This window comes from Musa acuminata, chromosome BXJ1-3 (assembly GCF_036884655.1).
Source record: "Musa acuminata AAA Group cultivar baxijiao chromosome BXJ1-3, Cavendish_Baxijiao_AAA, whole genome shotgun sequence".
Taxonomy (NCBI): Eukaryota; Viridiplantae; Streptophyta; class Magnoliopsida; order Zingiberales; family Musaceae; genus Musa; species Musa acuminata.
This window is the reverse complement of record NC_088329.1, coordinates 35,818,805-35,829,228: the sequence shown is the minus strand read 5'-3', so window position 1 is coordinate 35,829,228 and position 10,424 is coordinate 35,818,805. Positions and strand designations below refer to the sequence as shown.

The following is a 10,424-nucleotide window of genomic DNA, read 5'->3' as shown; positions in this document are numbered from 1 at the left end:
TTTAGACTAATGTATACTGCCAGAGCACGTGTATGCAATCTAAAATACATGTCTTACGTAAGTAGTTATCACAATAATCTACCAGTCTTCTTATTGGAGGCAATATTCCTTGCGATGTGGGGCCGCTCGGCACACAAAACATTGAGAATCCCAAAAAAGCCCTAATTTCTGTCACAATACCATCATAAACTACAATAAAAAGAAAAAGACTGGGTACCAACCAAATTATAATACTCATTCAAATGAATAACGTTTCAACGAAATCGTTTAAAAAGGAAACACATAGCACAAAGCATTTCAGCGACCATCAAAAAGTAACATCAATTCAGCAGCAAAAAAAGACCATTTGTCTAGTGAACATTTAAATGGAAACTGTTCGCACAACCTAATCCCTCGGTAGGCTCTAATAATGATTTTTTTCATCAGAAAACCATTGCATTCATGGACGGGGGGGAGGGTTTCCAACACCAGCCGGACGAGGTCCTTGCCCGGGCCTTGCCAGATCATCCTGCATCAGGAGTGAAAAAGAATTTTAGTTGCCACAAAATTATACAAGACTGAAACATGGTTACCACAATATCCAAATGGTGACAGATGCAGCTAAAGTATCAGTAAAGGAAAATACAACGAAAGGCCACATCGCTAGAGACATCCCACGGTTGCTACTCATATTCCGATAATTCCTATACATTATACACGTACCCAACCGTGAGCTCTGCATCCTATGAAACAAAACACAGTATATGAACCACTCTTACCATTGTTACAAGATAGTACCAAGTCATAATTCACTTGAGTTTCATTAAGTGTCAAAAATCTATCTTGTAACAATGGTAAGAGTGGTTCATATACTTTGTTGTTTTGCAGCCTCATTGAAACTATCTGAAGCTATCTTGTAACTTTCATCAGAATCACCATCTGAAGCTGTGACGGATGCATAAAGTTAAATGTTGTTTTGTAGCCTCATTGAAACTATGGTATATACATAAATATTGAAAGAATTCCATATACAGGTTTAAGAGGTAATAAAGAATGAGCAACACTTACTACTACTAGGGTCAATATTCCTGCTTACAAGAATTTCACAGGGGATCTAAATCCATTTTCTTTCTTCCAAAAATAGTGATTATTCTTTTGGATGAGTATGTATTAACTCAACTTAGTGACACCTAAAAAAGCTATCCCACCATTATGACATTTTGATACACCAAAAAAATTGGATCACACATATTTACTATGGCAAATGATTATGCCAAATAGGCTTGCACTATTCCACGTAAACAACATTAACAAATCCCCATTCTCTATGCTCCATTTTCAGCAAATAACTAATGATTTAAACCAGAAGGGAAACAGAAACACAAGCCTCGGTTAACAATCCACTCATATTCCTATGCACATGCAAACTCACTATGGAATTCATTGAAACAAACATTAGTAGGATTGTAAGCCTATAGGAAAAATGCCAGATATTACAATATTATAAATCGGTAAAATGAAACTGCCTTGCGTCTTCTAGATCTGTTAATGCACCAGAACATGGCATCAAAAAGGCCTTAATTCATACAACAAAATGGATGCCTCCATTTTTTCAGCAGAATTCATAATATAAGCCTAAGCTAGTAGCTGGCATGAAATTCTGTGTTGAATTGAATCCCTGATAAAAATTTGACATCCCAGAACAGACTGGCAAGAGATGGAAGAACTCGAAGAAACAGTACATGAATTGATTTCGCATGTAAAATATGAAAGTGTCTGTAACACCATCCCCTTATTGCCACCAAAATTGGATGACAAGTATAAAAAAAAATGGGAAATTGATATTTCAAATCACTTCATTCCTTCCATATGTGTTTAGGTCTAACAAGGATAATACCATTAAGATTTACACGGAAAATAGAGATACTAATTCCGCTTTAATCTGATGAATTCAAACATAATCTTCGCTGCATGAAATAAAAAAGTTCAAGCATAAAATATAAAGTGACCAACAAATAACTGATATTAAATTTAAGAATTGCAAGTCCAACTATAATATGACTGAGTTAACACGACAAGGAAACTGACAACTGTATGCTCCATGGAAAAATTCACTGGTAACATTTACTAAAACTTGTTAATAGTAAACAGAAATCCGACTTCTCACTACTTTAGGGCTGTTCTATTGTCCCAACAATCACTTTCTTCACATAGATGGTACGTGCATTTAACCAAATAATGCTAATAAGCATTTACAGATAGCTAAAAATTAAATTACTCAAGAAGAATACAGAAACAATCAAAGCCAACACACCTGATAAACAGCATCATGAACCTAAAAAGAATTTTATTTTAGGAACAATTTAACAAGCCAAATTTCAAGTTAAAAAGCACCAGTTCTACTGAAATTGAACTTCTGTGATATCTAATTTTTGCACGAGCAAGAAACACCCATGCATATAGACCAAAAAACACATAAAACATGGAAAAGAATAATAACAAAGAAAATACTATTACAGAAATACAACATAAGAATAAGCATGAATATCGTCATCGGAGAAGTACCCTGCGCCTGAAACGCGGCGGTGGCTCACGGTTCCGCCTGTCAGTACGAGACCTCACCCTGACAACCTTCGAGTGAATTGCACAAGAGACGCAGTATTGCATCTTGATATACAACTTCGGAAGAGTGTAACCTTAGAACAATTGTCAACTTTTGGTTAAAAAAACATTAATGTTTGCGCCAAACAAAGAAAAAGAGAACACAAACTCTAAAGAGACAAGGATCAGCAAGAAGGGCGGAGCTTACCATCATAAGCACAGGCCTCCTGCACATCCCTTACGGCTGCCTGCTCCACGATGTTCCTCACAAGAAACCTCTTAATTGCCTTGTCCTTCAAGATAAAAAAAACAGCGATGAGTCGCACGAACACAAAGAAATAGATCGAGCAAGAAACCAAGACAGGAGTCTACAAGAAAGAAAGAAAGAAAAGACAAGATCTGATCTTTGTACAATGCAACCGAAAGTGATCTAAACCCTCCAATATATAACACACAAGGAAATAGCCAAGATCGGCAAGAACAAATCGTTCAAGGCAAGAAGAGAAAGAGAAAAGGAAGGATCTCTAGGAGCAATACCTTGGGGCAGCACTTGCCGCAGTTAGAGCATCGGATGAAGTTAACGTGGCCGCGGCCATGCTTGTTGCGTCCACCGTTCCTACGCTTGAAAGTCTGCAACACAGATGAACAGATCGAGATCAGATCTGCCAAACAAAGGGCGTTGAAGAAAAGGGCTATGGTTTCGATCGCACCATCTTCGCCGCTCAACCGCGCGATCGACCACCTAGGGTTTGGGAACCGGCGGGATGGAAAGGGAGGGTCACGGCACGGAGGAACTTATATAGCCGCTTCTTTGGCACATCCGCCGTCCATTTTAGATCGGACGAAAGAGAGCCGTATACTTGATGCTAATTGCTATGTGGGGTTTGCGGCCCAACAAGAACAGGCTCGATTAAACCGGACTCTGCTGGGTTCGGTCCAAAATCTTAAACGAAGCCCAAATTGACCCGACGTAATTAAACATAATCTGGTTGACAACCAGACTAATATAACGAGAGCTTTATTTAGCATACATTAATCAAACATCAGTACATCAGGATAACGTATATGCTGATCAAGGAAGTCGATTAGAACACCAAAATGTGCAGTATGATTCTAATTTATCTTGGCAAACCAATGGTGGACGGGAGCGAAATCATCCGCAGGAACACAAATTCCCAAAAAAATATTTGCACCTTGACATTTTCAGATAATTTATGGCATCTACAGGAACACCAATCCAGAGACAAAATGCTTGATACGACGCCCAAGTAAAATGATTGATACAGCAGTGAAAGTCGAACAACGCCAAGAAAACCTAAGCTGCAGTCCCGATCGACCAGCCAAAATTGCCACAAACGAGAGTCAAGCAAGCACATATGGATCGATCAACTACATAGAAATCGCAGATGCGAGCATAGCAGCAGGATGTGCCCGCTCAGGACTCTCCGGAGAGGAATAGCATGGAGACAGAGGAGATAACCGATCGCCCAGCATGGATCGATCGATGGGAATCCCAAGGGAGGAGATCGAGTAAGAGGTTTCCGACGCTGCCTCTTGTCGCCGTCGAGACGAGAGCTCCCTTCGGTGAAATGGGCGCCGGACCTAATGCAGCAGACTTATATCGGGTTTGTTTCGTCCAGGACATACATCAAGCACCTGTGCGACGATTAGTGGTGCTCTGTGGGCCCAGTCCTGGCTGCACCTGTGCAAGAAATACCGCACGCACGTGCTGTCATGTAAAAAATAATATTAAAACACGATTGGAAAGGTCGTAATTTCATAATACTATTTTTTAAGTTAAATAACACTGTCTTTCTTCTTCGTTTCCAATAAAATATCTTTTTCTCTTAATTTTTAATTATATTTTAATATCATATACGTAACGTGTAATATTTTTGTCAGAGCATAGGAAGAGAAACGAAATTAAATATTCTATTTTTATAAATATAAAATTTTAAATATGATTTTTAAAAATATAAAAATAAAGATACTAAATAAAATTGATTAAAAATATATATAATTAAAGAGATAATATATAATTAGAGCGAAGTGGGACACCCAACGAAGCCCCGGAAACGTTTCAGGGCTGGTTCAGCATGTCCAAACAAAACCTAATGAGACACATTGGATCTTATTAATAATTGCATATGTAAAAATAATTATAATAGCCATTCTAACCCGAAGGTCAATGTAAAGTCAAACTCGTCATGCACTGAGAATAAACAAGTCTAAAAGCAAATAATTTAACTCTGCGAAAGGTTCATAACCCAGGAGAAGAACTAAATTCTCCCAGGCAGCTAAGTTGCAGGTGCCGATCAAACTGTCGGGAAGACAAAGAACAGTAACAAAGAAACAAACACTACTAAGTTGCAGTTGATCCTTAACTTGCTCACTTCTTCTTGACTGCAGCCTTGGTGATCTTAGCACCGGTGGGATCCTTTTTCTCGACACTCTTGATGACTCCGACAGCCACAGTCTGGCGCATGTCCCTCACGGCAAACCGCCCGAGAGGAGGATACTGGGCGAATGTTTCCACGACCATGGGCTTAGTAGGAATCATCTTCACGAAGCCAGCATCACCATTCTTGAGGAACTTAGGCTCCTTCTCGAGCTCCTTTCCGGATCGCCTATCGATCTTGGTGAGGATCTCGGAAAACTTGACAGCAATGTGGGAAGTGTGGCAGTCGAGAACAGGGGCGTAACCATTTCCAATCTGACCAGGGTGGTTCATGATGATGACCTGGGACGTGAAGCTGGCAGCTTCCTTAGCAGGATCTTCCTTTGAGTTAGATGCAACGAAACCTCTCTTCAAATCCTTAACAGCAACGTTCTTCACGTTAAAGCCAACATTGTCACCAGGCAAGGCTTCCTGAAGGGCTTCGTGGTGCATCTCAACTGACTTGACTTCAGTGGTCAGACCTGTGGGACCAAATGTGACAACCATACCAGGCTTGAGGACACCAGTCTCGACACGGCCGACTGGAACAGTACCAATGCCTCCAATTTTGTAGACATCCTGAAGAGGAAGACGAAGGGGCTTGTCTGAGGGCCTCTTGGGCTCCTGGATCAGGTCGAGGGCTTCAAGAAGAGTTGGGCCCTTGTACCAGTCCAGGTTGGTAGACCTCTCAATCATGTTGTCACCCTCGAATCCAGAGATAGGAACGAAAGGTATCTTCTCAGGGTTATATCCGACCTTCTTGAGGTAAGAAGAAACCTCCTTCACGATTTCATCATACCTGGCCTTGGAATACTTGGGGGTGGTTGCGTCCATCTGCAATGTCACAAAAATGGCAATAGCTGAGGAAAAGGAGAAATTCTTACAAAGATCAGGCAACACCAACATGGATGATGACAACTTCATCTCTCTTAGATTCTAGACTAAGAAAGTAGCACAGCAAAAATGCTTGTACTAGGGAGAAATATCAGTTTTAATGATAAGAGAGTTGACAAAAACAAAACAATATAAGAGTTTCACCATCTTAAACAATGAGAGTTCATGAAAAGACTAAGAAAACCTTACAGGAGGGGTTTGAAATGTTTACCTTGTTGCAGCAGCAAATCATCTGTTTGACTCCAAGAGTAAAAGCAAGCAGAGCATGCTCACGAGTCTGGCCATCCTTAGAGATACCAGCTTCGAAACCACCAGTGGTCGAATCAATGATGAGAACAGCACAGTCAGCCTGGGAGGTTCCAGTGATCATGTTCTTGATAAAATCACGATGTCCGGGAGCGTCAATCACAGTGCAGTAGTACTTGGTGGTCTCAAACTTCCAAAGAGCAATATCAATGGTAATCCCTCTCTCACGCTCGGCCTTCAGCTTGTCCAGAACCCAGGCATACTTGAATGACCTCTTGTTCATTTCTGCAGCCTCCTTTTCAAACCTCTCGATCACACGCTTGTCAATACCACCCAGCTTGTAGATGAGATGACCGGTGGTGGTCGACTTGCCGGAATCAACATGGCCAATGACCACAATGCTGATGTGAACCTTCTCTTTCCCCATGGTGATTAGGACTCAAAACAAACACGACTACTAATAAAGAAAGCAGAGATAACATCAGACTGGCAATAGTAATTTAAAAATGACACAGAACGTGACAACAAAGATAAGATGCATGAGAAATATGAATTAACTACTAATAATATAAAAACAATAAGAGAATACATTACATTGACAGAATATTCCAGATTGTCTCGGGTTGTTAAAATGATAAGATGAAAAAGCTATGAAATCAATCTTGTCAACTAGCCACATGATTGGTCAACGAGATGAATTGTTGAGCATGCATTAAGCACAACATGTCAGTAACTTCAAACCTCTGGGTAGCCATAAAATAGAGATATTGAAGTCAACTAAATGAATCCATGGACAGTGACAACCTAACCATCACCATACAATCAAGTATATGCAACCATTTTTTAGGCCATCACTCAAGTGAAAGCTATACAACTAAATAAGCAAAACAAATTGGCATAGCCAAAATATGTCTCTACCAACTTGGATTCCCTAAAGAAATGATATGCATAGCCAGAATATAGATATATAAATTTAGTAATATATCTACAAACTAAACATAACATTTCTAAATTTCAACATCTAAAATAGGGATTATAAAGTTACTACGACTATACTTAAACATCGCTCAGACATGTAAAGCAATTACACAAAGGATCAAAGAACTGCAACTTAATCCTAGAAAACCAAGTTTAACTTGATATGACTATACAACAAGAAGAAATCAATCATTTAAAGAGACACATCTTGGTTCAGGCATATAAATAGCCTTAGACATTGTTTGTCACTGAAAAGTTGACATGATAACTAAATTCAAAGACATTTTGCTGAACTTCAGTGCTAAATAAATGGTGTTATTCTTAGAAATCAGTGCAGCAAACAACAAATCTTCAGTCTTTGTAAAAACATGAGAAAAACAACTTAATCCTAGAAAATCAAGTTCAACTTGATAAGACTATACAACAAGAAGAAATCAATCATTTAAAGAGACACATCTTGGTTTAGGCATATGAATAGCCTTAGACATTGTTTGTCACTGAAAAGTTGACATGATAACTAAATTCGAAGACAAAAAGAAATCAACATTTTGCTGAACTTCAGTGCCAAATAAATGGTGTTACTCTAAGAAATCAGTGCAGCAAACAACAAATCTTCAGTCTTTAAAAAAACATGAGAAAAACCTAATGCAAGCATATAATGAAAATAACAATCAACCTCATTCACATGGAATTGAAACTAATATATCTACAACTTAGAATAATCATTAACACACACAACCGCAGGAAAAAAACATAAAGCCCATCACTAATAGGAAGTAGATCTGCCATGAACTTACATAAATTACTGATACAAAATTTAATAACTGCAATAATTAGCCAATCATAAACATTCAAGAAAAGCTCATGCCAGAAAGAGGGAACAACGGGAGACGCCCATCAAGACCATAAGCCCTTTAAAGTAACTCGCTTAGGGAAGTTCATCGGGCAAATCTCCATTGTTATCGATCATACCAGCATGAGAACCAAATTTGGGGATTGCAGCAAAATAGCATCCAATAGGATTTGAACCTATACCAAAGGTCTATATAACCTTTATCCTTTCCATTAGACAATAGATGCTTGCATACCCCCAAATTTTTAGATCACGACTTACCTTCTCATATCATAGAACTCAAAAAATACAAGTATAATTTCAGTTTCATCATAATTCCACACCAGAAAAACAGCAACTAAGCAAGAAATAAACATAGGAGTCCATAATCCACTCATCAGAAATATCTAAGACCTCATCCAGAAAATAGTGTACACAATGTCAAGATCTCCAATCTAAATTACTCGACCTAAACCGATTGAAAACCATAAGATCAACGTAAACCAAATCGATACGCTTGATTCAGCTCTATGAGAAAGGAAACGAGAACGAACAAGACCACAAATCAACTGCACCGCACAACTCCAAACAATGATACGCAATCGAGGGTCTCTTTGATCAAAGACAACCATATTGAACTTGCTTCGACAAAATCAAACAATGATCTAAATTATAGGGCTGCATACGCACTTCAACTTATCGAAATCAACACAGAAGGAGAACGAAGCAACAATCTAATATCTAGGGATTAAGCATCACCTCCGACAAAGTCTGCAACCGAGAGAGGATCGCACGAGAGGGAGAGGCGAACGAGAGAGGCAGCGCCGAGTCGCGGAGACGGAGAGGCCCTCGAGCTGCTTATATAGAGATCCACGAGGGTAAGATGTGACCTAGGGTTTTCTGCTCGACCGTACGATCCTTGATCTAACGGTCACAAGGGTGTCTTGTAATCTCCGTCCGATTCGATCCAACGGTGCACTTAGATGTCCGTGCTTTAGACGTTGTCGGCTGCCAGTTAGATTTTCCACTTGGAAGTCGTACGTGTAGCACTAGCAATATTTGATATTACAATAACACCCCTTTCCAACAATGTAATTACATAAATATTATTCCAAAACTAAATATTTTATAAATGATGACATGCACAATTTCCTAAAATATATCCATATTTTAGGTAATCCTCGTTCGATATTTTTTTATTTTCCTCCAAATAATATTTCTAATTAAAAAATACTCAAATTGCTCCTCAAAATTTTTTCGTCTATTATAGTATTTTAGCCACTGTAATAAAAATAGTATAAAATATAATTAAAAATAATATAAATGAGCTAAATAAAATTAAAATAAATTATAAATTATTTGATATATCATACTATGATTTAAATATATATATTTATAATAGTTGACAAACTATATCATCCAAATAAAAATTAAAAATTAACTTGTTATAGTTTTCAAGTCACCATAATAAAAATATTATAAAACCTACTCGAAAATATTATAAATTATTTAAATGAACTTCTAACTTCAATTAAATCAATTATAGGTCTAAAAAAATAATATCGTAATAGTTTACGAGAAACCAAAGAGACATAATATGGTGTCACTTAAAATATATTTTAATAGCATTTAAAGTGTTTTTAGTCTCTCAATAAAAATACAATAAACATTAATAAAAAAAATATTATAAACAAACCAAATGAAAATATTGTAATAGTTTAAAACTAGCAAACAGATTTGGTAAGAAAAGGAGTGTTTTAGTTATTTTTCAGTTAAGGATATTTTTTGAAAAAAAAAAAAGTATCATTTGAAAAACATTAGTATTTTATAATATTAATTGAAATAATTATATTACTAATTTTTCCAAAAATGGACAGTGTCCAGTTTGCCCTAATTTTGTCAGTACCAAAACAAACTGGAGTGACATTTACCAAAGAAACTTCAAATTTTAGATACACTGATGCAAAATACATTTGATTAATGTTATAACAAGTAATATTAGAGGGAAATGTGTTTAACTAGTATTTTCTAGAAAACATAATAAAGGTATAATGTATTTTGTAATAGTTTAATAATAAAATTAATAGTCAGTAATATGTTTTCAAATACAAATATTCTGTGGCAATTTAGTACTAAATATTACTAGGTAGTAATTATATCATTTTATTAGATGTATTAACATTTGAGTTTGTCTTGGTTATTAGCTTCAAATCAAATAAAGAGAGTTGGACCTCCAACTCTTGGAATTCTTGGGAGTTGACTTGGTGAAGCTCCTGCCTTCACTTACAGCCAAACTCATCAAACTTTTGGATGCCATTATCAGGTCATATTTGGTTGGAATATACATCAAACTTTTCTATCAAGAATTATCTGAAAGTACTTTACAAAGATATGAAATTGGAAAAAATGGGAATAATATGATTCCACCTTATCCTAAAATATCTCATGAAGTTCTGC

The 10,424-nt window shown here is 37.2% G+C and overlaps 2 protein-coding genes across 3 annotated transcripts; both read right to left on the bottom strand.

Annotated features, from left to right (window-relative positions):
- Positions 1 to 210: 210 nt before the first annotated feature.
- LOC135626364 (small ribosomal subunit protein eS26y-like) lies at positions 211 to 3,432 on the bottom strand. Its single transcript, XM_065131599.1, has 5 exons — positions 3,291 to 3,432; positions 3,118 to 3,210; positions 2,789 to 2,873; positions 2,545 to 2,675; positions 211 to 508 (listed from the first exon to the last, which is right to left on the bottom strand). The coding sequence occupies exons 1-5, from the start codon at positions 3,291 to 3,293 to the stop codon at positions 440 to 442; spliced, it is 381 nt and encodes a 126-aa protein (XP_064987671.1). The 5' UTR covers positions 3,294 to 3,432; the 3' UTR covers positions 211 to 439.
- A 1,367-nt stretch (positions 3,433 to 4,799) lies between these two features.
- Positions 4,800 to 8,826, bottom strand: LOC135626349 (elongation factor 1-alpha-like). 2 transcript variants are annotated; one of them, XM_065131581.1, is made up of 3 exons: positions 8,727 to 8,826; positions 6,123 to 6,614; positions 4,800 to 5,851 (listed from the first exon to the last, which is right to left on the bottom strand). In XM_065131581.1, exons 2-3 carry the CDS (start codon positions 6,582 to 6,584, stop codon positions 4,970 to 4,972), a joined length of 1,344 nt encoding a protein of 447 aa, XP_064987653.1. In that variant the 5' UTR covers positions 6,585 to 6,614; positions 8,727 to 8,826; the 3' UTR covers positions 4,800 to 4,969. The 2 variants fall into 2 exon arrangements, with proteins under 2 accessions (XP_064987653.1, XP_064987660.1); XM_065131588.1 differs by having other exon boundaries at positions 6,123 to 6,611; positions 8,727 to 8,818.
- Between the last annotated feature and the right edge of the window lie 1,598 nt (positions 8,827 to 10,424).

Coding starts and splice junctions, on each gene's coding strand:
- LOC135626364 (XM_065131599.1), bottom strand. Junction 2,874..3,117: donor GCGGCAAGTGCTGCCCCAAG/GTATTGCTCCTA, acceptor TTTATCTTGAAG/GACAAGGCAATTAAGAGGTT. Junction 2,676..2,788: donor GGAGGCCTGTGCTTATGATG/GTAAGCTCCGCC, acceptor AATTGTTCTAAG/GTTACACTCTTCCGAAGTTG.
- LOC135626349 (XM_065131581.1), bottom strand. CDS start 6,584: ATGGGGAAAGAGAAGGTTCACATCAGCATTGTGGTCATTGGCCATGTT. Junction 5,852..6,122: donor TGATTTGCTGCTGCAACAAG/GTAAACATTTCA, acceptor GTGACATTGCAG/ATGGACGCAACCACCCCCAA.